This window comes from Manacus candei, unplaced genomic scaffold (assembly GCF_025592945.1).
Source record: "Manacus candei isolate 608988 ecotype Guabito, Panama unplaced genomic scaffold, ASM2559294v1 h1tg000082l, whole genome shotgun sequence".
Classification (NCBI taxonomy): Eukaryota; Metazoa; Chordata; class Aves; order Passeriformes; family Pipridae; genus Manacus; species Manacus candei.
In genome coordinates this window covers 57062-83071 of record NW_026138130.1, presented here as the reverse complement: position 1 = coordinate 83071, position 26010 = coordinate 57062, and the positions used below count along the sequence as shown (strand labels likewise).

Below are 26010 nucleotides of genomic sequence, written 5' to 3'. Positions count from 1 at the left end.
ATGTAGAGACCCCCATCAGGAGAGGATAATGTGTGTGAACAACTCTCACTGTGTGTGTGTGTCTATATGTATGGCAAGAGAGAGTCCTGTGTATGTATTTGTGCATGAACAGCTCTCTCAGTGTAGATTTATACACTGGGGGGGTGCAGAGAGAAGGGGAGGGGAGAAAGTGTGAAAATCCCTCACTCTCCCTGTGTATGTATGTACATGTATTTACATATAGACAGAGACTGAGAAAGGAGGGGTGTAGTGGTGTGGGTGTGAACTGAACTCTCAAAGAATATAATGCCTATATATGTGTGTGTGTGTACACATATATATATATTGAGAATTATGTTTGTGTGCTTGTGAACAGTCTCTCTCTCTGTATATATATGCATATATATGTGTGCATATACACATCCAAAAGTGTTGTGTGTATGAAAACAGTTCCCTGAACAGCTCTTTCAGTGTGCATACAGACACATACATCTATACACATATATATATATATATATATATATATATATATATATATATATATATATGCAGAGTGGGGGAAGAGTGAGAGACCTGCTACCTCATCCCCCCTATACCTAAGTATATATATGTATATATGTATATACATATACAAAGTGTATGTGTGTGTCTGTGTAAAGCAATAAATAATTGTGTAATTGTGTGAGTAAACAGCTGTCTCTGTATATATGTATGTGTATAAATATATACATATAGTTATGTATATATTGTATATCTATGTGTATATATAAGAAGAGAATTGTGAGTGTTAACAGCTTTCTATATCTGTAAGAAGTGTGTGTGAGAGAGAGAGAAAAGTAGGCTTTCTATATGTAGAGCATATATATATGTGTGTTTATATGCATATATATGTATTCATATAGAAAGAGAGAAGAGTATCATGTGTGAAAAGAGCTCACTGAGTATATACCTATGTATGCATAGAATGGAGAGAGAACAGTGTTTCTCTGTAAACAGTGTGTGCTTTAATTATATGTGCATATATGTACATTTGTACATAGGTAGATATGGATAGAGAGTGAGAACTGTGCATGGACAATGTCTCTGTGTATATAAGTATATATGCATATAAATATTCATATATAAGGCAAGAGAGAGTAGTGTGTCTGTGAGAATGGCTCTTACTATCTCTACTTAAGCATACACATACAGAGAGAGACTATTTCAACATATGTACTTATATATGCATATATTTATGCATCCCAGAGAATATACACAGGGGGAGGGGGGAGGGAGAGTGATGGAAACTGTGTTTGTGTGTATGAATTGCTCTCATACGTATATATATCTGTATATATACACATGCACACATATATACCTATGGTATATAGGCATGTGTGTGTGTGTGTATATGTATATATGCATATGGAAAGGGGGGTAACTTGTGTGTGAGAGAACAGCTCTCTCTGGATACAGACATGTGTGTGTATATATTTATATATCTCACAAGAGAATCTGCATGTGAACAGCTCTCTCTCCCTAAATAAATGTAATAAATATACATGCAGTGAGCAAATTATGTGTGAACAGCTCTCTGTATACATGTACACCTCTGCATATGTGTGTATATATGTGTGTATAGCATGAGAACTGTGTGTGTGAACACCATCTATAATTTAGTGAGAGAATTACATGTATGAGAACAACTCTCTAAAGAATATATATATATGTATATATATGTATCCATATAGTAAAAGAAAGGACTGTCATGTGTGTGAAAACAGCTCAGTATGTAGATATATATATGTATATATGAAGAGAGAACAGTGTTTGTTTGTGTTTGTGTAAGCAGCACACTAATTTTATTTATTTATATGCATTATGTGTGAACAGTCTCTCTGTATACATGTATATGCATCTATAGAGGTGGTATTGTGTGCGTGAGAAAAACTCTCATTTGCTCCCTACAGAGCAACATATGTATGTCCACACAGAGAGAGAGTATACATACATATATATATATATACACATATATATATATACACACACATTTATGTATCCCAGGTATTATTAGGAAGAAATTTTTTACAGAAAGAATAATCAACCATTGGAATGGGCTGCCCAGAAAATTCTCCATCCCTGGAGATTTTTAAGATGAGACTGGATGTGGCATCTGCCATGGTCTGGTAACCACAGCAGTGTTGGATCAAGGGTTGGACGTGATGATCTCGGAGGTCTTTTCCAACCCGGCTGATTCTATGATTATATGTGTGTGTGTTCATGTATTGATCTTGGCATATATTCTGACTACCTGTATGTGTGTATATGGAAAGCAAGCACAAGGGAGCCAGTCATTCCCCTCTCCCAACTCACACACAAGTACCCCCATATCCACCTCTACATCTAATTTATTTAAATATTTATTTATGAGTCTGCATTTTCTTTTATTTTCTTTCCCCACCTCCCTCCCCCTCCTCTTTCTCAAAGAACTACAAAAATAGCTAAACTACACCTGCATGTAAACAACCCTTTTCTACATAAACCAGACAGAAATATAGAAATAATACATAACTATATTAAAAAAATCTAAATATATATAAAACACACACACATAAGCATGTGGAAGAAAAATGTGTGCAGACAAAGAGAAAAAGCACACATGCACACACACAAAGCATATAAAATAATTTAAAATGTGTCTGTGTATGATCATCTCTGTCTCTCCATATAGGGGGTGATAGAAAATACATATTGCATATGCATATATATATATATATAGTATATATATATATATAATTATATATGTATAATTAATATTTAAATGTTTTATATAAAAATATAAATAAAATAGATATGAAGATAGCCATATGTCTGTGTGAGATAATTTTTTCTCGTTCTCTGAATATATAGGTATATGAAGGAAGAAATACTTTATGCTGCTGTATGTACATGGGTCAGGCTGCAACCACGTGTGTCTCATAAATGGAAAACTGTAACCAAGCTCACTTGTGCTCTGTCTCTGAGCCTTGGGAGACGTGTCTGTGTAATACAGCAATAGACACACACACACAACTCTGTGCTGTCTTGTTTGCACTTCCTTGCTGTTTTGCTCTCCAGCTCGCAGAAGACGTGTCCTGATAAATAAATTCATACACATATTCCTGCCTGTGTGTGTTCTGAGAATGCAAACCTTGTACGTGCCGGTGTTTAGCTAAAAACATTTTGTGTACCCACAGAATGCTGAACGTGTTTTTGTGTTCATACCACACGCTTCCCTCCGAGCACCCCGGGGTGTGTGCCAGGCGGGGGTCCCTGCACACCTGGGTGTTGGGGCAGGGCAGGCTGGTGTGGTGTCAGCTCTTTGGGGCTCCAGGTGTGCAGGGATGGGGCTGGCACCTTGCCTGCCTGCAGTGGCTGCGGCAGGAGGGCTCCTGCTGTAGGGTCAGGGCAGGCTGCAGCACAGGACATGTCCAGCCCCAAAGCCCAGCCTGGTGGCACTGCCAAGGCACGCACTGAGCTTTCCCGCCCCAGGCCTCGCAGGTCGGCGTCTCCGTGCTGCTTCCCACGTGCCAGTGACGGCAGTTGGCCTTTAATTCCTTTGACGCTGCTCCCCCCACGCAGCCCCTGCAGCACAGATGTGGTTGTGGGATTCCCCAGCTTTCATATTTGCACCAGCATCTCACAAAACACAGTTGTCTCCCCAACGGCTCCAGCCCCTTGGCAGAGCAGCCGCCAGACTCGGCACCTGCCCTGCCGTGACCCCGCACGGCTTCCCCCACCCTGCGAGCTCAGGGCTGGGTGTAGCTTTGCCTGTTGCACTTGGTGTGGACTGGGGAACCAACCCTCACCCAGCCAAGCTCCTTCTTTTGGTCTCTCCCTCCTGCCCTCGAGCTGAGCTGCTTCCATGAACCAGTGAACAGCTCAGCCTCTTCCAGGGCCAGGTTTCCTCTGGGATTCACCCAGCAGCAAGTCACCCTTGCACACGTGGTCATTGCACCAGCAACTCCTCAGGCAAAAAGGTCAGCGGAGAAGTAAAAGCCACAAGGCCCCATTGATGCAGGGAGTGGTTTTAAGTGCATTGTTACCCTGCAGGGACACTGTCCAGCCAGCTTCTCCAGTCCCAGGATTCTCCAGACCACAGTGATGACGAGCAATTCTTGCAGGAACATGAGTCCCCATCTGTGACACCATCAGCCCTGAGTGTAACAGCAGGGGACCAATTCCCACAGTACTTGCCTCATGCACTGTTTTTTGTACACTTGTGTGTATTCCCACCTGCAAAAACATTGATCTGTAGGTGGCAAATGGAATCCTCCCCTCTCATTTAGAATCTGTAACATCCTGTGGCAAGGAGCTGCATAGCTGTCCTACCTCCTCTGGAGGACTCTCCTTTGCCTTGGGTCAGTGCTAGTTTATTTGATTGGAAAGGCATTAAACACAGGGTCTCTTAGGGGTTCAGCCTCGGCTCCACCACCCAAGGCTAAAGCAGGCAGAGGTAGGTGAAGAGTTCAGACCATTCCCTTTGCCCAAAACTTCATGGTTATTGCTCCCCCTCCCCCAGCTTGACCTTCTCCACATTAGAACTGTATCCAGAGAAAACAAGTGCAGAGCACTGCTTTAAATGGAGATGAGCAGAAGGTCCAAGTCTTTCAAAAGAAGCAGACAGAAGAGTCCCACTAGGCCATGTTGCAATCACAGAGTTATTCGAAATTGATGTGGACAGCAAAAGCCCAGTCAAGTGAGAAAAGCGTTATAGGACAAAGCCATAAAATAGGATATGGAGCACAAAGACTGTTAGAAGGCTCTTGAAATAACTGCCCTCATTTCTCTAAACTTTGTTTTCCATCTTCCTCTAGGTACAGGACTCAGCTCAGCATTCATGAGTGCAAGCAGAGGGTCATGCCCAGCCTGGAGAAATTAAAGGCTTAACCAAGGAAGGGCCTGGGAGGGTACACTCCAAGGTAGCCCAGGACAGCCTTGGCTGCTGAGCTGCTCTTCTCACTACCCCCTCCCAGAGGAGGGCAGCAAGAGCTTTTACAGTACTGCCCTCCTTGCCCCCCTTCTACAGAGACTTTCATGTCCTTGGGACAGGGCTGAAGGACTGTGCTCATGGAGGAGGGATCTGATCCAGCACCATTCCTGGCCCTGCAAGCAGCTTCCAGAGAAGCAGAGGGGTAACCCCCTCCTAGTTCCCCAGCCAACCAAGCAAGCAGGGCCAGCTCACCCCACTCACAAAAACCAACCTGAAAGGTACAAACTTTATAGTAAGAAGCACAAATATCCTTCAATTAGCAGGCACTGGCTGGCTACAAATGGCAACTAGAGACAGAGGAAAGCAAGCATGTTAGTGAAGGAAAAAAAGAGAGTCAGAAACAGGAGTAAACAAGAAGGTTTGTTCTTGTTAAGTTTATTGGCATCATGTTTGTCTCTTTACATAAGAGCTCAGCCTACGTACTAGAATGTAGACCTCTGGAAAACAGGTAGAAGGGCTCCATTTAAGCAAGCTACAAACGCAAGAACAAATACCAGGAAGAAAGGAAGAGAGGAAAGGGACTAGATTGCCAAGTTTTTCCATACCAAAAATCCAGATTAGCAGTCAGTAAGAAGAAAGGGAAGATTCATAGTCCAGGTCATTCATCAAGAAACAGCTACCACACCCCAGGTAGGAGAGGAGCTCCTTCCACAGCACAAAGAGCCACAGGGACACCTCAGCTCTGGCTCCTCACGCTCGCTCCAGGATGTTAGGAGTTAAGCAGTAGGGGAGGTGAACAAATGAGGTCATTTCATAGCTGTATTTAATTTTAAATCCAATAATCCAGTGTGCATATCAATGCTGTTATGTGAATCTGAGAATTTAGATACAAGGAAGCCAGACAGATTTTTCCAGAAGATGAAGCCTTTTTGGCCTCAAAACAAGAAGGCTTACATAGTTCATCTCTACTGTACAGAATACTGCCTCTATCTGGACTCTGTGTTGCTAGCACACTGCAGGTCACAAGTGTCCTCCTCACTTTCTACACAACCTGTGTTTCAGTACTTGAACATGTAATTCAGGAATTTTACACTAATTTATACATTTTTAATTGGTTGCATATATTAACATGTACTATAAGATTTTTCCTAAAGAAGCATTACATAATACATGGATACTGTAAAAAGATCTGATTAGTTAAAAGTAACAAGCATTAACAGAGATACATACAAAACTCAACCTAGTCGGACTGAGTGCTGAGCTTGCAATGAACTATGGGTAATCAGCCTTTCCAGTTGCAGCCTTCACAGGGGAAAACACGAGACAGTTAAAAATGTATGTAACTTGTTACACAGATTACCTGTAAACAGTTTCTCTCCATTGGACACCCAGAATTAGATTCAGTTCCAAACATACATAAGAGTTTCCATTTTAAACTAAGAGAAAGGTCTGTTACCATGAAGTGTGTGATGTGGATGGTGTGGGAACGTGAGCTCTGAAGTGCAGGACTCAGACGCTCATGGGAGATGGGTGGATTTTGGCAGCTGGAGATGCAATTTTTTTTTTTTAAATTTCATTTTAAACACAGAAGAGGGGCTGTGTGTTTGAAGGCCTAAGTGTGATATTCGTTTGTGAAGGACTGTGCTCAACCCCTCCCTCTCCCCTCAGCAGCTGCAGCTCTCCGCGGAAGCCTTTGCTCGGTCAGTCTTGTCTAGTTTGATGGGTTCGGGGAATTCATTGTAAAGCTCCACTTCGGTTTCCTGGTGGGAAAGAAGGAGGAGTCAGTGCCACAGCTCTGCAGGCAGCTCCGAGCATGCAAGGAGCTGTTCTTGGAAGGGAAAGGCTAAGGATGAGCCCCAGGCTGCCCATGGCAGGCGAGCTCTGCAGGCAGGACCAGCGCAGGGCCACCCACCGGCTCTCTCCCTACCTGTTTAAGTGCATTTCGTGCAATCGTCTGGAAAGCTTGTTCCACGTTAATGGCCTCCTTGGCACTGGTTTCAAAGTAGGGGATGTTGTTTTTACTGTAGCACCAGGCTTGCGCCCGTTTTGTGGTGACCTGGGTGGACAGAGAGCAGCATCACCACCTTCTGCTGCACAGGAAGGGGTTTTATTTCCAGGACAAGGGTAGAGACCCCTCATATCCAACCTGAGCAGCTCTGACCTCAAAGCCTGATACAGAACACAGGAGACCAGTGCCCACCACCAGACACACCCAGCCCCAGGGCAAGGAGCACTGTGGCTGAGGGAGATGAGACCACAGGGCACAGCCTGATCCAGCACCCACAGAGCACTGGCTTTCTCCTATAAGAGCTTCTCAGCACATGTGGGGGGGGAGAAGCAGCTCCTCTCCTTGCATCTCCCCAGGAAGCTGCTGCAATCCTTCCACCAGTGGGCAGGAGCATGCTGTGCCCAGGGGTCTGACCTCTCCAGGCAGGAGAAACCCTTCTCCAGTAGCAGACAACATCTGAGCCACAATCAGGCACCTCCCACTCCTGCTTCCCAGAGAGCCCTCCCACGTTCCCACAAGGTCTCCCACTTCAGCGATTTCTTAAGAGGAGGTTAGTTAAGTCCCAGTACTCACTTGTCTGTTTTCTAGGTCAATCTTGTTTCCCAGCACAACAAAAGGAAAGTTCTCAGGATCCCTTGGACTGGCCTGAATGAGGAATTCGTCCCTCCAGCTGTCTAGGGTTTTGAATGTGTTGGGGGCCGTGACATCAAACACCAGCACACAGCAGTCTGCTCCCCTGTAGAAGGCAACTCCCAGAGACTGAAACCGCTCTTGGCCTGCTGTATCCCATATCTGGAGCAAAAGAGAGGGCAGATAAGCCAGCTCTACTCTGACAGTCAGTCCACAATTAGGACATTAATTCCAAAACTCCCCACCAGGCACATGCTGTCCCCAGCCAGCAGCAACTTAAGGCTTGGGAATTTCTGTAGGCACTAACCATTAAGAGCCAGAAACACCTTCTAAAGATAGTTGACCCTTTTAGTGTTCAGCCTCAGCCAGGGATATATCCTTGTTCTGGGCAAGCAGGACTTGGGTATTAGGGTGAGCAGGTGACCTGCCTGCAGTGCTTGGGTGCACCTGGGCTCCAACAGGGCTTTTGCTGCCTTGCAGTCTCACCATGGAGAGATGAAAGCTTCACCTAACCAGAGACATAAGCAGGCTGGCAGGTTAACACTACACCCACAGGACTTGGGGCAACACAAACAGTTGACTTGACTTAGAAGTCCTTTCCCAGCCTTTCCAGTTCTTAAACACCAGGGAAGTAAATCTTTCTAGCAAGATCTAGATTACAGTATTGAACCCTGCTTTTTAAACTGGGCCTGGCAAAGCTGATTTTAGCTGAGCCCAAACTAATCTTTGCCCTCTCTTGTTCAGCCCATGCACAAATTATTAGAGAAGCCCAGAAGCACCTATGGCCAAGGAAAGTTCAGTGCAAACGAGGTCCACACACAGTACACTGAGTCCTACACAGTCTGGACTACACCAGAGCAGATGCTTCCACACAAGTGGGGTCTAGGCAGCCAGGCACCCCTTGCAGCAGGGAGCAGGGTCCCTCCTTACCTGCATTGTCACTAGCCTGTCATCCACCATCACCTCTTTTGTCAGGAAGTCTGCGCCTATCGTAGCCTTGTACTGGTTACTGAATTTCTTGTTCACATACTGGTTCATGAGTGATGTCTTTCCCACCCTGTACAGAAACACACACACAAATACAAAAAAATAGACTTGGTAGGCTGTTTCTACAACAACGTTTGAATTAACCACCCTCAACAGAACATCCCAGTGCCCTTTGCTTTCCACAGCCTCCTGGCCTTTCAACCAGGGAAAACACACCCACTGCTGCAAGGAGGGTTCACACCAATAGATGCTGGGCCACCATGCTGAGTAAGAGCATTAGCTACCAAAGGATACAACGGATTACATCTTGAGAAACCTCGTTTCCCCGCCACTAATCTGATCCCTTGGCAAGGAGCAGGCATCACATTATGACCATGAAGGCAATTTTGGAAGACTGTGCCTCTGAGAAACCCATCAGAAACAGTATCTTCAGCTCTGCAGAAGGAGGTGGAGGAACAATCTCAGATCTCACACACACATCTGTTAGACACCCAGAGGTGGAGATCCTCCCCAGAGAGCCAGTTTAAGAGGCTCACATGCCCTCTCTGTGGCTGAGAAACACTCCCTGAACAACAGCTTGCTGGGCACAGTGGTATAAATAAGCCTTATGTCATAGGAATCAAGTTACAGCCTGCACAGCAAGTAACCTGTGACAGCAGAGCAGGCTCCTTGCTGACAGCATAGAGCAAAGCCCTCCAAGGGGCAGACTCCAGCCAGACCAGGGAAGCAAAGCAGATGGCTCAGTATAGACTGTGTCTCTGACAGAGGCAGAATTTTAGGAAGCCACCTAAGATTGCTTACTAGTGATATTTTTTTTTTCAGTTAAATGAAATACTCATTCCAACAGCACATGTTCCTGCAGAAAGGCTATTAAGCTCTGCTACTGGAGTGGTTGGTCCATCACATTTTCCCCATTTAATATTGTGGCAGGACTTCAAGAAATTAAACTGCAGGGACACATTCAGGACAGAGGATAGTAAAGAGTTCTTAAACCTGTAAGGTAACACAGTTATCTGAGGCTGTAAAATCTCTCCTCCCTGCACTGCTGGTTTCTTACAGTGCATCCAGGTTGCCACTAGTCAAGAGCACTGCTCTAGCCAGATACAGATTAGCAGCTTAAAGGCTCCTCCACTTACCCAGAGTCTCCAAGGATGATGACTTTCAGTAACACTTTCTTCCTAGAAGTCATCTTTCACACTAGAAAGGAAGAACAATTCCATCAGCAACCGTTAGCATGATATTCCTCAAAGAAGAAAGCAGCGAGTTTGAAGTCTGAGAAACCTGACTCCCAGCAAGGAGCCAGCGACAGGCAGGACCCAGCACTCCTGAAACCAGACTCCACTTCAAGGCTACACTAACCAGGTGTCTGCCCAGTTCACAGGTAGGGCCATGTCAGACCAGTAGGGGCAATTTAATACCAAGAGGTAGATGAGCCAAGCACTTGTCCTTTACAGTACCAAGATCTTTCTGGATCCTATTTCCAGGCCATTTGGTGGATAAACTAGCCCAGGTCATCTCCCTTGCCTTGCAGGAAGCAGTGCAATAAATCATACCAGCTCCTTACACAGGCTAATTCTTACACAGGCCAGGAAGTGAGATGTAAGCAGACATGTCTAATGCCACACTCACACATTTTTATGTTGTTGAGTAGTTTCCCAGCAAAAATATAAGAAAAAAGTATGACAGCTCTGTCTAGCAGCTGTGCTTTGTGAAAGTACTGAATCCCAATGACATGCTGTGGTTAAGCAGCTGCAACAGCCACACAGGCCAGTTGAACAGGTGAATTACAAAGCAAACTGCCACCAGACTCCGTGGCTTTGCTGTGGGCACACAAAGCTGACTGCTGCCACCCCACCTTCCATGGAAGGACAAGGTTACAGTGACAAGCCTCAACATTCTGCCTACTGCTCTGTGAGATGAGTTGTTTGTTCAGTTGTACCCTGCCATGATTCCAGTCCATTTTACAGGCAGGTGGCTCCAAACAGGCCACTAACGGTCTGTCCAATTAGCAAGAGAACTGAGCTCCAGAGTTCCACACTTACTTGCTCCCAGGTCTCCTTCAGGGTACTGAAGCAGCTACAAGTACATCAGCTGCAGCAGGCCTGAATACACTTCTGAGTATGCTTTAGCACAGTGAGAGCAAGTTCCAGGTCTTGCCATTAGTGGCTGAGCACACCTTTCCTACTCCACACCACTAGGAAGAGGGTGGGACAAACCACTCTTAGGTGCTCAGGCTTGATCAGATCACAGACCCTGGTTTGGTGGTGACCTGGTCCACAACACAAGGACTCCTTGGCTTTCCCAGAGGAGCCAGAAGATGCTGATAGATGTGCTATTTGACTTCAAAGACCCTTGACAACAGGCTTCAGGTATTGAGCACTTACGTGGGGACTTGGTTACCCTAAAATTCCCATCCTGCTACACCACATTCACTGCACCACACAACTCCTCCACATAACTCTTCGGGAGCTATTCCTGACTTTCACAGCTAAGGAAGCCTTCACTTCTACAACAAGGAATTTGTGTCTTCTAAGCACCTGGGTCCTATGTGCTTCCTGGGATACACAACAGCCTAATCTGCTGAGGAACTGCACCCACTTCAGCCCACTATTACAGGAGGTAACATGCTCCAAGCTGTAAAAGCCTCTTACTAGATGCAGTCCACTTGAAAAATATCTTAATCATCTCAAGCTTTGAGGGTTAAAAGACATGAACTGTTTTAGCTGCTGCTATCCATGAAAGTTGCGGAAGGAGCGCTCCTGCAGCCACTGTAGCAGTAGTGCACTTACAACTACACCTTGCTGGACTGCACTCACCTCACAGTCACAGAATCATTTAGGTTGGAAAAGACCTCTAAGATCATTAACCCCAACCATTAACCCAGCACTGTCAAGCCACCACTAACCCATGTCCCTCAGTGCCACATCTACAGAGCTTTTAAGCACCCCCAGGAACAGTAATTCCACCACTGCCCTGGACAGCCTGTTTCAGTGCTTGACAGTGCTTTTGGTGAAGAAATTTTCCCTCATGTCCAATCTAAATCTCCCCTGGAGCAACATGAGGCCATTTCCTCTTGTCCTGTCACTTGTTAACTGGAAGAAGAGATCGACTCCCACCCGGCTACAATCTCTTTTCAAGGAGTAGTAGAGCCATAAGGTCCCCCCTGAGCCTCTTTTTCTCTAGACTAAACAACCTCAATTCCCTCAGGTGCTCCTTGTCAAATCTGTGCTCCAGCCCCTTCCCCAGCTCTGTTGCCCTTCTCTGGACAGCCCCCAGCACCTCAATGCGTGATTTGCAGTGAGTGGCCCAAAACTGATCCCAAGATTCAAGATGTCTAAGACATACAGCAGGCTTTTCCTCACCCTTTGTCACTGTTGCTCTCCACATCTAATAAAGTATGGGGATTCCCCTTAGCTGTCCTTTTGTTGCTAATGTACAGAAACACTTTTTATTGTCTTGTACAGTAGTAGCCAGATTAAGTTCTAGTTGGGTTTTTGCACTTTTGGCTTTCTCCCTGCATAACCTCATGACATCCTTGTAGCACTCATGCATCTGGTAATATATCTAGATGGGAAACACTGCTCAGGACATAACAGCAAGGGGCTGTTGAGGGAGTAGCAGTGACAGGTCACCCACAGGGCTCATGCTACCCTTAGATGGGTGCTAACAGATACCAGAGAGTCTGTACAGGATAGTTTCTCCAAGTGTAAACACCTCTCTTTTCCAAGGGATTGCATTGCTCACTGATCCAACTGGCAGCCCAGCAATACAAGCCAAGACAGAATCAGCTGAAAGCTGTCAACAACACCAACATTTAGTCCTCCTTCTGCTCTTGCCAAGATCCACACTCTGTGTCTTGTCTCCCCTACAGCCACAAGGAGAACAGACCACAGAAGCTCCTTCAAGCAGCCTGCGCCTCCTGTGTCTGCAGAGCACATAACACAAGTGACATTTGTGCCAGCCAAGCCAGAGACTTCTGCAGCACAATCAGCCCAGGTGGAGCAAGGAGTGAGCAGAGCTTTGAAGCAGCCTAAAGACAGCTGTGTACACTGAACTGTCATGAAAAACATCTGTATAGGTTCGGGTCCAGTGCGAGTCACCTGATTTCCTCAGGACAGAGGAAAACAACTCACCCTGAAGCGCCTGTGCCAGAACCCAGCATGCTCCTGGGCACTGCTTCTATTTTCCTCGGAGTGTTTTCAGTATCACTTGCCACTGGCTGCTGCAGCTCACTGCCTCCTGGTAGTCAAAGCAGCTTTGGACCAGCTAGCATTAGTTCTCTTGCTTAGGGAGAGATTTGCAGAGCCCTAAATTGCAACACTAAATCTCACTGGATGCTTATCACCCAAGTTCAACACAGCCTGAAGTCCCACTAAGAAGGGAGGGAAAACTGCTCTGTCAAGACTCATTACCTTGGAAGCAACTCAGCTGAGCAGCCACCTGCAGACATAGGAAGTCGGTCTGAGTCAGAGCTGACTCTGCCTCCCTGTCATAGCTGATGGGCTGCCCAGCAGTGAAGGGCTGTCACTGCCTCACCAGCACCGGTCAGGTGAGACACAGCTTCCATCCAGGTGATGCAACGGATGTGAGCCAGAGCACAGAAGGAGCTGCCTCAGCTTGGTATTTGGTTTGGGCCATATGACAGTGAGGAATTCCAGCCCCATCAGGGGCCAGCAGTGGACATTGCCCAGTTTTTACACCCCTGTTCTACGAGGCTTGGCTGATGCTGCCTTGAAACTCAGCCAGTTGATGGGCCAAGCCCTCTTATTAATCTTCTCATTGAAGGTATAAAAAGATCTAATACAAGAAGAGAACACATCTCCAGGTCCTGGAGAAAGTACCAGTGTTTGAGCTCCTGGAGCCTTCCTATAGAAGGAAACCCCTCTAAGTGTAAGCAGTATCGAGCTGCTCTTTACAGCAGCATCTCTGCTAGTTCTCTCATCCTCACCATGCTCTGTGTGGCTGAACAGGTCTCCAACAGCAGATTCAAAGCAGCTGTTTGTCTGTGCTGAACAGACGTCTGACTGGTCCTAGTGAGGTCCTCAGTCTAGATGGATTGAAGACATCCTCCTTACCTTAACAAGGGTTTCTTACGAAGCAACCTAAAGGGTCAAACCACTCCAAGGACAGGATATGTCTCCTCCAATGTTTGCTTACAGACACAAGTGTTTTTAACAAACTGAGGTACTCTAAGTGCAAGACACCAGTACTCTCTGAAAGTCCTGTAACTGAAGTCTTACTACAGTCTTAACATGATGCAAAAGACTTAGATGACTTCAGCTCATACTAAGTCAACAGCAAACACATCTTTGTGGCAGAGAACGTTTCCACACATTACAGTTTAAGTAAGCTCAGAAATACCTCAGTCAATCCTGGTTACAGTTGCTGTGTCAATAGAATAAGGTGCAACCAACAAACCTTGAGCCAGGTTCAGTACTCAGATTTGCTCACGTGAAGGTAGAGGCAATTTATGATATTCTCTTGTTAACACAGGCTGTTTCTCACATTACATGGCATTAGTCACTACTGCCTGTGTCCTAGAAATGGAGCCCACATACATGCTCTAAGCTACACAGATCTCATTTCTGATCAACCTTGTAGTACAAAGTCAGCTATGGAAGACCAAGAAGAAGACAGTTTTAGCTCACAGAAGAAGCAGGTTTGAATACCTGAAGGAGCAGTTAGTTCAGATGAGGAGTTTCTCCAGTCATACCTGCAAGAAACACTAAATTACTGAGGTAATTTACTGAGGTAAGCTGAGATGTTGGCTGTGCAGGGTTTCCCCCATGTTCCTACAAAGAAGGAGCTTGGTTTGAGTTGAGTTGGGATCCCACTGACTCAGCACTAAGACTATTTTACACTATATAATGCAGCTTGTCTGTCTTTATGGTATTTGATACAATTATTCTGGAGCAGCACCCTGTCAGAGGCACACACGCCCTTCAGAGGGCAGTGTGTGAGCTCCCACGGGACTCTCATCCAGTCCCAGGAGCATTTCTGAACAAACACTTCCTTTTTCAGAGGTACCATGAAGAAAAACCTGTTTGTTAAGATTGATCCAAGACATCAGTTGTGTTTTACACTGTGTGAAGTCTCCTGCAGCGAGATCACCTGCATGACTGCTCAGACCACAGCCTGCCAGCAGCACACCCAGCTAGCTCTGCTCAGGAGCCACCAGACACTTCACATCAGCCAGGAGACCAGTCAGCACCATTCCTCCTCCTGGCCTAACTGGTGCCAAAGGAATGACACAGCTGTCTCCAGTACAGGAGAGGAGTCCTTCCACTTGACTTTTGAAGCAGATCCTCTAAGCAAACAAGCCATTAATAATATGCTGACCCTCATGAAATTAAGCTGGTACAGCACACTCTCTTCTGCAGTTCTGTTATGACCTTTGTAAGGCTCACCTGCAGGAGCAGCAAGGGAGAACCTATAACACCTGACCTGCAAGTGTCACTGTCTTACCTGATCCGAAAGGAAGAGCCAAAAAAACTGTCCTATGAAGCTTCATAGTGCTACAGCATCACAGATACAAGAGCAAATAAAGCCTATGCCAAGTCTAATTAGGTTTCCCTTGTTTCTTCAGAGTACATTGCAACTGTCCTTTTACTTGCTATATTAAGACAGCTGCTTTAACTCAAAGCAGAAATGGATGGTTAAGGATTCCTTGGAGATTTTTACACGTGTCAAGTCACAATGCAGGCATTTTAATATTAATCAGGCTGGTACAAGCAAAGAACAGTAGGAGCTTGCATTGACCAGACCTTAGATTAGCTACCCTTTAACAGAAGTAGGCCTTGCAAGAGGAACACTGTAGGTTGCTCATGCACAGTTTTAGAAATCATTCAGCCTTGGGGGGAATCTTACCTCCATGGAGCTTCCTAAGCAGCAGCATACACTTCTCAGTTCAAGTCACAATCCTAACATATTTAAAGAGATTGGAAGAACTGGGATGTTTGACCAGGAATTCTCTGGTCCTACATCTATCAGGTTGCCATCTGCACCTTCCACTAGAAGCCAGCTGAATGCTGAAGCGAGGCTGTTGGACTGCACCTCTTGCCTTGTGTCCTCTGCCAGGAATATTCAACACCATGCCAAGAAGGCACAAAGCAGTGGGTGAGCAAGGATTGAGCAGAGCTAAACAGTGAGGCCCCTACTGCTGCTCCCCTGACCCAGTAGACAGCACAAGAGTAAGCAGGTGTTCCACAAAAAGGCCTATTTGAAGCTGAAGCACTGCAGGCCAGTTCTGGGTGCTGTGGCTGATAAGCAGAGCATTCACTTCTCCACTGTATCACAGGACCTTCAGCTAAAACACCCACCATGGACAAGGCGATCTGGATAGATCAGGTCTCCATTAGGGCACACATGACAGTGGGCTCACCACAGTGACCAGACTGAGCAGAAGACAGGCAAACCTGAATACTGGAAGAACCTTCTGCCCTGAAAAGCAGAAAAAGTGCCCTAAAATGCAGCTAAGTGCACTTTTGACACAGAAACAACACCTCTACTCACTGTTCTCTTGCATGGGGGAGGCTGCAGAGCAGTATGTCTCTGTACTACACCAGAGAACTATTTTTAATCCCTCCCTCCCCCCCCCGCAAGGGTTCTGCATTTCTTCAAGGAAACCGAAGCTGGAAAAATTATTCAGGACCAGCTCAGTCAGATTGAACCAGTTCCCTCTCAGAAGCAGCAAGTTCCCTAGCATGTTTGGGACCTCAAGGGGTTATTTCTGCTTAGATCTTCAGCCACTGAAATAAGATGGTCACTGAATGCTTATCCTGTTCTTAGATGATCAAGCACACCAACAGCCTGGCACACATCACTTGCCCTATGGTCACACTGTACCCTGCCATGGTTTAGTTAAGGCTTTGAGTAGACACAGGAATTTGTTCCAATTCAGCTACTCTGAAAATGCAAGGCCTCATCCTGAAGAAAGGCAGATAGTCTGTGATTGCCATTAGTTGACCAGGATCACAGTTCCTGGTTATAGTGTCCAAGTGGTCCAGACATCCTTTGAACTGAAGCCTCAGCCTCGAACTGGAACAGGAGCCCAAGGTGGGGCTGAACAGCTTTACCAATTACAATTTAACAACATCATCTTGTTTCCTACTAGCTGGTTACAAAGACATTGTGTCTACTACAAGTAACACAAGTACACAAAGCTACAAGTAACAGCATGAGCAGTTCAACACAAATACTTGAGACCATTAGATTATGAACCTTCAACATCTGACTTGCACTCTCCCGAGAGTGACACAACAGCCCAGGAGCAGGGCAGAAGTCCTGTCTTTTCAGTTGGGCAGAAGCTCAGCATTAGCCAGAGGTCAATCAGCAGGGCCTATTATCTCATATCAACATGGCTTAAGAGGTGTCAAGCTGCCTTCGAGGAAGAAGCTAGAAATAAGGCTGCCTTTGAATTACTTTTTTTGACTGCTACAGAGCCTGTATATTTTCCTTACCACACTCAAGTGCTCTATAAGTGGAGCACATGCCCAGCATCCTCACACCAAGGACTACTACAGAAGCACAGAATTTATAACAGCAGGATGAATCTTGCATTGACAGGGGCAGCACAAGCAGGACAGTACTCTCTTCCTCTTCCATGACAGGTCTAGAAGTAGCTCAGCTTCCCCAGCTCACTGGAAGAATCCATTGAGGAAAGCCTCACACTTAGTGGGGACACATGCTGGCTAAAAAGGAAATTAAGAACATCTTGTCATTCGGGTTGACAACTTGCAAGGACTGCTCTCTGTAAATGGGTTGTTTTTTAGGGCAATGGGCTCCTACAGTCCATACACTCAGAGGTGCTTCACAGGTGCCCCCAGGCCTTGCTGATGTACCACAGAGCAGCAGTCAGCTCCAGTGAAGCCCACACCAAAAGCAGCTGGCAAGATATTCCTGTGACAGCTTCACCAAAGGGTACACTCTAGCTGCTGCTGTATCAGTAGCATCTCAAAACTTCCACCTCCTTCCTCCCCACACATTTATGATGCTGTTCTAACCAACATATTCCGTCCTGCTGGTACCCAGCCAAGAGCTCAAGCACAGCTCATCGTTCCCTGCTCAGGAGGAGCAGCTCAGCTGCCTGCTCCTGACTGCAGCTCCACCAAGAGCAGGCTTCTGTCCAGTTGGTACCTTTCCCAGCCAGCCCTGTGAGGCAGAAATTACCTCTGTTCAGGGAGCTGGGAGCATCAGCTACAAATTAATTTTTGATACCTTGTGTAAAACATTATATTGCAAGCCGTCAGGTGCAGGTATGCTGTCCAGTATATCCCACTCCCATCTGAGAGTCCTAAGCCAAAAGCTTCACTTGCTTGAAGAACAGCCTAGAGCTTTAGATGCCTGCTAACACACTAGCTCAGATCAAAACAGAATCTTAAAACATGTTTCACTATCCCAGAGGAATTGGCTTTTTAGACTACAGCTGTCTGCAGTAAGTTTCCAACTCATTTTGAGGGTGGAGTTACAGCCTCCAGTACTGGAGAAGCTGCTCTAGAACCGAACAAAGCTCAGGAACCAGCAGCAGTGGCAGTCACCAGCTGTAGCTCAGCCACATGGCTTCAAGTTCTGCTCATTGTCTGCTTCAAAATGAGCACCAAACTGGTGTGACACGGTGCTAAAAGCCAACTGGCGTGGTCTGTGAGGCAGCTCCCAGGTGGAGATGACACCAAGCCTACTCACTCCTGCTGCTGTTCATGGATAACATGCTCTTAAAACAGCTCAGTGCTAAAGAGAATGATGGGGCAACATGCATCTTGGGGAAATACGCAGGAAATCCAGCTGGGAAGCAGAAACTTTGGAACAGTTTTGAGCAGAATAGCCTCTTGGTGCAACCAAGGAAGCTCCAGAGCCAGTGCTGGGTAAGATGCTCCTTACCCAGCACTGGGTAAGGTTTTAGCTTGCCCCGAACATACCCTCAACACCCAGCTGAAGGCTCTATCATACATTCCTGATGTGGACAAGGACTTGGAGCTCATTGGAGAGGACATGCCAATGGCCAGCTTGCCAAGGAGTCCAGGTGACACAGGGAAGGTAGAAGCAATGCCACCAGCAGGAGCCATGTCTGCAGTGGAATCACAGGACTTGCACATGAGAAGGGGTCTGCCCTGCCTGAGGTCTCAGCTCAGCTACAGCTCCCTCAGGGCTGAGATTTGGAGAGCACTGCATTCCTCAGAGGCACTGATGCGTATGATCAGTCAGGCTCAAAGCCCAAGTTCTCAAAGCCAAGCTCTTCAGTCCAAGCCTCACTGATTCACAACCCTGTTACACCTCCTGGCATTTCTCCAGATCAGAGTTGTTTTATGCCTGCACAATATTTAAATATTAGCTGTGGAACTAAACAAGTTTCTTGCTGCCATAATGAATTGTGACTCTACCCTAGAAGAGTCCAAACTATGTAGGACTAGCCCCAGTCCCTGGTGCCAAAAGCTGATCTCTACTGGTTTAGGTATCACAACAGCCATGTTCTCTTGAGGAGGTATCACGTTGATCTGGCTATGTGGTTTGAAAGTAGGAGCAAAACAAGTATGAAGATGCATTTCCTTACAGTACCATGGCAGATGTTTCTCTGTGTTCAATCAAACCACCAGTGCACTTAGGAGCACTGGGAAAGGTCTGGAGGTAATTTCTTGCTGTCTACAGGAACACTACTTCACCCAGACTCTGCTTAGCCTAAGATCACAGAAGCACATGTAGGATCTCCCAGGTGATAAATGCCCTGAGGCAAAGGGAGGGAGGGAAGGGAGTGCAGAAAATGTCCCCAGGGATGTAGCCAGCTATGCTGGGCAGTCACTCTAGGTGGAACACTTTGCTTCTCAGGAACCTGAAGATGATCACCATCTCCACAGGTGCAGCAGGTATTGGGAGACTGCAGCTGCAGCAGGACAGGAGTGCAGGAAGTTCCTCTTGGACTCAATGCCACACAGTAAGAAGACCAGGACTCGCAGAGAGAAAGCCAGACCTGCTGAAGCAGCAGCCTTCAGCTTACAGGAAGACAGCTCTGTGAGAAAGCCACATCCACAAGCTTCACTGAAAGATGGATGTTTCCAGTCACGAAGTTTTAGTCCACCAGTTCCTCCAGCACCTAAAGGACCCTTACTCCACAGGATATCTTCCTCCCAGGAATGGGCAGACGTACAGAGCCCAGACTGATAGCAAGCATCTCAAGATCTTCAGCTACCCTTCTCCTGGAGGCTCAAAGTCATGTCATTCAAGGATCAATATTGCTGTGCCCCTTTCTTCCCAGAGGAAGCAGTTCCCCTGTAAATCCTGAAGGCTTTCAGGTAGTTCCCAGCAGATTTTCCCCAAGGATCAAGCTGTTACAAGAACAGGCATGCTTGCTTTAACACCCCTCCCCCTTTATCAGAGCAAGCTCAACTTCCCCTATTCTGCCCTGGGGGAGACAATCTCAGGATGTGGGAGGAGAGTAGAGCACATTGCTGGCTGCTGGGAGACACTAGGCAACAAGCCATGTGTCTTGACTAAGGGCCTTGCCTACGCAAAGCACTGCACTACACCAGCACAGCTTCCATGTTGCTTTGCCTCTACCAGAACAGCCTCCTTGGTGGACAGCTTTCCCATCAGCAGGACAAATCTTAAACTGGAGCAGAGCTACAGTGCTCATACAGCCCAGTTTATACAGTCCTGTCTGTCAGCCTTTTGGCACAGAGCCACCCAACAGTTTCAGTAACCCCGACATGAATACCAAGGGCCCAGCACGGTTCTCACGTCCCCACTGACAATTCCCCCGTTGCTTTCTGTAAACCAAGCACAGTGCCAGGGCAGCTGGCTTTTAATCTTCATTTCCAGAAGATAAGACTATCGAATTCACAATATTGCAAGTCAGCCACGCCACTCAGAAACAGTTGAGTTGTTAGATCTTTACCGTATCTGACAATATTTTTCAAGTGCTCAGATTAATTTCTAGTTTTGACTACAGCCTCCTAAGTTTTCACACATTCTTGTCATGCTTTCGGTTTCAGAAACATAAATAGGAGGTGTTAGATAACTTTTGCAGTGGTAAGCAAAGCACAGGTCTTGGACCTTGGCAGTGGTAAACAATCCCTGGTTATCCACTCCTGGCTGTTAGCTGCCACAGTTCCTAGAGGCCTGGAAGGAAACAGGTGACTGGAAGGAGACTTTGACCAAGTCAAACAACGGCCCTCGGGAGGCCTGCCAGACCCTGTAACTTACACCTGACATTCAGATCCAAGAGTGAATGTTGTCTCTCTTGCAGCATGAGAAGCTTAATAGAAAGGACAAATACTGATGGGAGATCCTACTGCCAGACAAGCAGATGTAGGGAAGTACAAGATCAACACTAATGGCAAAAACCTTACTCCTCCTTCCAGAAGGTCCTGTTCTCAGTAATGAATCTTCTAGAGAGGAAGCTTCCTCTAGGGACAGGCTGTAATCTAAGAACTACACCTTGATCTGCAAGCAGAACTCTTGATCCTACACACACTCAACACCTCTTACTATGCTAATACAGTCTGCAGAGCAGGATGGACAAGTATTTCAGTATCAGTCCCAGGATGAGAGTCTTAACAGGTAGCTTGCCATGACAGCTGAGTCAGTGCCTAACAAGGAATTCCTACTGTGGATACTCAGTTTCACACTCATACTTCATACCCTCATACCTCCTGCACAGATCCTGCATGAATGCTTTATCACTTCAGCTATTCTCTTGATGAAGCTCCACAAAGGGCCAATAAAAACCTCACTTGCATGGCAAGATTAAGACAGCTCTGATGGTAAATGGCATCTTCTTGTTAGACAGAGGGAGAGGTCAGGCCTAGACATGCCTCAGAACCATCTCACTGCTCATGCCTGAGACACTGGCACCACTGTGTCAGTTTGGACTCCAGATATCATTATCCATGTCTGGGAGCTGAGTGACTCAGCCCACTTGAGGGAGACAAGCACTAAGCAGGTTACTTTCAAGAGGATTCTGCTTCCAGCTGGAAAGAGATCAAGGCCTCAGCACAGATTTGTTAGATAAACTGGTAGCCCCAGAAACCAAGGTCCAGGTACTCCGGGCAGGTTGGCTCCACAGGCAGCTCCAGCTGCTGGCCTTCACTTCTGTCCACCAAACTTCACTGGTCCAGCCTGTCTGTCAACTGATCAAAGTTACAGTATGAAGTGGCACAGAACAGACTCCAAAAAATACAAGGGTTTTTTAATTGACATTAAAAGGATCTACTTGATTTCATTTAGCAATTCCTGCTTGAAACTCCTGCAAGTACAGTTACACACAATTAGTCACCTTAAGCTGGCATTTTAAATGGCTGTGGAGAGGCATGAGCAAATCACTCACTACATCAGCACCTTTAAATTATACAAATAGGAATTTGTTCCACAAGCTTACGCTTCAATCCCATCTCAAAGGCAGTGCACCCCTCCTGAAGTTTCACTGCCCTGTGAAGACAGCCATGGCCTCAATAACAGGTTTCCCAGCAGAAGTCAAGGCTATTCGAGATCAGCTGCAAATCAACATGCTCCAGTGGCCTTGATGAGCTTGCTTCCCTCACCAGGGTCACTGACCATGAGATAGCAACAGCAGTGTTGACAAAGCTTCCCCAACGGACGGAGCGCTGGTTGCTGGCACCGGAGAGGAGGAGCAGCCTCGCAGGAACAGCGCTCACAGCAACAATGACATCACCACGGCAGATCTCCACCGAGCAGAAAATGCAGCACCACGCTGGGCTCGGGAGCTGCATCCCCTCGAACAGAGAGCAAAAGCAACAAGCACGCTGGAAGGCAGAGACCAGCCATGTGACAGAGGGGTATCCCTTCACCACCTGCTATTTCTGAGCAGCACATGTGCAGTCACTGACCTTGGGCATTCATTCGCAAGTTTAATTCAAGGTGCATTTAAAGAGAAATAGGATCTTCAACAGAGCCAGTAACTGCAGAACAGAACATGGTATATTAACTATTGTCATTCGATTAATTATCCACACCTAATTCAGTTCTGAGATGCACAGCTCCCGTTTGGATTGTTGCTGCAGAGTGTGACCCTTTTATCCTCACAATCTCCTCTCACAACTACTTCCGAAGGCAGACTGTTATACAGCAACTACAAAGGATCGTTTTAGGAAGCTGCAGGGGGAAGCCAACTCAACCCTAACTCATCAGGCAATTAAACTGCAATTATCAAGACAATGCTGTGCAAGTATGAAGCACTCTAGTATCTGAAGGACAGCAAGATTGCTGTCAGACAAGCAGCACCCAGGCAGCTTGTGCCCAGCCAAGTTCAGCATCTAGGTGAAGTCTTATCTGGACTACCTTCTGTTGAGGCAACAAGCTTTAAACTACACTACAGCTCTGCAAGAAATTCATAGGTCCATCAGGCCCTAGTAACAAGGGCTTAAGAGTAGGTCAGGTCACAGCTGAGAAGTCCAGAAGACATAATGGAACATTGCAGTACACAAGGTGAGGGTTCTGTAGTTGTTTATCAAACGCCCAATTTACTTCAGTTACTGAAGAAATTGCTGTATTATAACAACAGGGACAGGCACCAGTAAGTACCTGTGAGCCCATATCAGCCACCAGTTTTAGAGAATGCAAACATCCAAGCATCCTATTTCATAGCTCTTATTCTCAACCTAGGGTTTGCCAGGCAGTCTCACGATGCAGCATTTAAAAAACACACCCTAATCAAGTATAGGCAATTTTGTTTACAGCCAAATGTTAAGTTCTGCATAAACTAGTCTCATTTTCACATACAAGTCAGACCAAAATCCCATACATGTTAGAGACAGAGTTATTTATAGTTTTGCACAGATGGATTGATTGTAATTGTCATGTTTCCTCAAGGACAAGCTTTACCAGAGATTTGCTCCAACAGGTAATTCACACGACCTTCCAACACAAGAGTCTTACAACAGGAGCTTTAAGAAGGTGCTGCAGAAATTGAATCTGAGAACCCTCCTGCCCTCAAGCACTTATTTTGGGTAGTAAACCAAACAAAGCACTATATTCCCAGGTCACTTCAGAGCAGAGCTTGTACATTTTCCACTTTCAGTTAAGGATTCAGTGTCGTAACATGTCTGTGCTACTCAAAGAGTTTGATTCCCTGGCTTTAGCAGGAGGGTCAGGATGGCTGTAGTGCAGTGTCTGCTACACAGTTATTTAAATTCTTAGCTTGGCACCTTCAAGGTACAACTCTTGGGGTGCCACATTCTCCATCTCTTCTCCCTGGTGACCAGTGACAGAACCCGAGGGAAGAGCATGAAGCTGTATCGGGGGGCTTAAGTTGGATACTGGGAAAAGGTTCCTCCCCCAGAGGGTGACTGGGCACTGGAACACTCTCCTCAGGAAAATGGTCAGAGCACCAAGGCTACCAGAGCTCAAGAAGTGTTTGGACAACACTCTCAGGCACGTGGTGGGATTGCTAGGGTTGTCCTGTACAGGACTAAGAACTGGACTTGATGATCCTTGTGAGACTCTTCTAACTCGGGACATTCTGTGATTCTGTGCTGAACTATCATTAGGGTATTTGAGGACAGGGACCACTGCATGATATCACAGGGAAGAAGAAAGTTAAACATAGCTACTGCTGTGCATCTTATCAGTTATACTTCTCACCGCAGCCTGGGAGAGCAAGAAACCGCTACTGGATTTTAAAAGTTTTCCTTACTGAGGGGTCAGATTAACCCCATCTCACAGCTTTTCTACACCAGAAGTAAAGTATTAACAGCGACACAAAGGAGAAAAAAAATAAGGCAGTGATTGAAAGTAACAGTATTAGAGCTACTCTAATTCTGAGGACTCCGGCCAGGCATGGTGGGTCCACTCATTAGTGCATGGAGGGCCAGTCATGTGTTCAGTCAGCTGTTGGGAGTCACAAGGGGGAGGGGGAGAGACAAGTATACTTGTTCTTCCTGAGTAAGTACAGCAAGAGAGCCCTGATTATTTAACAGGGAATATTCAAATGACTCCACCCACTTTAACCTCAAATTCAGCTCCTGAGAGAGCAGAGTATGTTGACTAAAGCAGCCCGGCTCTACTGGAAGCACAGCCAGGATACAGCTCCCATCACACAATACTGGTACCACCACAGCCTTCGAGTCATAGCCAGCCAAATACCATGGCATAGCTGGTTATGTACCACTCCCCTAAAAAGAGAACTCTCCACTTCCCCTAGCCACAGTTCCCACACGGATATACAAAGTGTTAGGCACAGGCCAGAGCTAGCCAGCCAGTGGCAAGTGCTGAAAGCTTTAAGGCTTCCATATTGGCAAGTGTCAAACAAAGAACAGCTTGCTTACAGTTGGGAGGACTTTGTTCTGTCATGTGTTCTCAGTTTACATACAAAAACCTCATACACATGTATCACAACAGCTCTGTTTATCAGCAAATATTTTTAGTTTTCAGGCAGAATTCCAGCTTTGACTCAAAAGGTTTGGAGACACTAGGCAAGACATACTCATTTGGATGCTGAGGTTACCTCTCTTCGGATTAAGACAGCCTTTTCACTACTAAAATAATCCCTCTATTTACAGGGAGGATAGTGCAGTTGTCCTCAGCACAACCATTAGGCATTTCCATAATTATTTGTCTATATATACCTGGAGACTAATAACGCAACTACCACTTAATTTACCTTCTTATACACTCACAGCCAAAAGCACTTCCAACATCCACTCCAATACTTCTCCGGACTGACTCAGGCTTTACACGCACCAACAGCCACTTTCGCAATAACTGCCAGTCCCCTCGGCCGCCTGCTCGGCCACATTAATCGCTCCCAGGACCGCCGGCTCATCCTAAAAGCGACACCCACCGACCCCCAGAGCAGCGTTCCACCGCCCCGGCCCAGCGCCCCCCCAAAGCCTCCCCGGGCTCCGCGAGGAGCTACGGCAGCACCGCACGGCTCAGACAATGCGCTCCGTCCCCGGGAGGCACCGCTCGGGCCTCCGCGAGCCCATCAGGCAGGGGAGGCTCCACAAAGCGCTGGCGAAACGCGCATCCCGGGAGAGGCCCGCGGGGAGGGGCCGCTTCCCGGGGAGACCCCCCTGCATTGTCCCGGGGGCGCGCCAGGCCCAGCCCCGGGGAGCTCGGTGCGCGGGGAGGCAAATGGGCCGGGCCGTGGTGCGGAGCCCGCCGGGAGCACGGAGACAGCGCCGAGACCGCGCCACCGCCCCGCCGGGGCCGGGCCGCCAGCGGCGCCCCCCGCCCGGGGCGGAGCCGCCCCTGCCCCCCCCGTCGCCGGCGTAGCCGTGCAGGGCCCCCCCATGCCGCCCGGTCCCCGCGGGCTCACCTGGTGCTGCCGCCGCGGCCCGGCCCGATCGCTGCCCCCCGCCCGCCTCGTCCGCTTTAATGGGCCCCGCCGCCCCCCGCGCCCGCTTCCGCCTCCCCGCCGGCTTCCGATCACGGGGCCGCGCCGTCACCGCCGCCCGCCACACGTGACCGCGCGGCCCGCCCGCCATCTCGCGCCCTGTGCGGGGCGCGG

At 47.1% G+C, this 26010-nt stretch overlaps 1 protein-coding gene across 3 annotated transcripts; it reads right to left on the bottom strand.

Moving 5' to 3' along the window:
• Positions 1-5337: 5337 nt before the first annotated feature.
• RAB7A (RAB7A, member RAS oncogene family) lies at positions 5338-25921 on the bottom strand. Of its 3 annotated transcripts, none has more exons than XM_051811639.1 (6): positions 25819-25921; positions 9692-9752; positions 8499-8625; positions 7512-7730; positions 6858-6986; positions 5338-6690 (listed from the first exon to the last, which is right to left on the bottom strand). In XM_051811639.1, exons 2-6 carry the CDS (start codon positions 9742-9744, stop codon positions 6595-6597), a joined length of 624 nt encoding a protein of 207 aa, XP_051667599.1. In that variant the 5' UTR covers positions 9745-9752; positions 25819-25921; the 3' UTR covers positions 5338-6594. The 3 variants fall into 3 exon arrangements, with proteins under 3 accessions (XP_051667599.1, XP_051667600.1, XP_051667601.1); XM_051811640.1 differs by lacking the exon at positions 25819-25921 and adding an exon at positions 25162-25185; XM_051811641.1 differs by lacking the exon at positions 25819-25921 and adding an exon at positions 22098-22258.
• Between the last annotated feature and the right edge of the window lie 89 nt (positions 25922-26010).

What these genes read in the sequence shown, in the direction of transcription:
- RAB7A (XM_051811639.1), bottom strand. Translation starts at nt 9,744, where the DNA reads ATGACTTCTAGGAAGAAAGTGTTACTGAAAGTCATCATCCTTGGAGAC. An exon ending in TTGACCTAGAAAACAGACAA is followed by an intron (nt 6,987 to 7,511) that starts GTGAGTACTGGG and finishes CTGTCCACCCAG; the next exon opens with GTCACCACAAAACGGGCGCA. An exon ending in CACGAAATGCACTTAAACAG is followed by an intron (nt 6,691 to 6,857) that starts GTAGGGAGAGAG and finishes CTTTCCCACCAG; the next exon opens with GAAACCGAAGTGGAGCTTTA.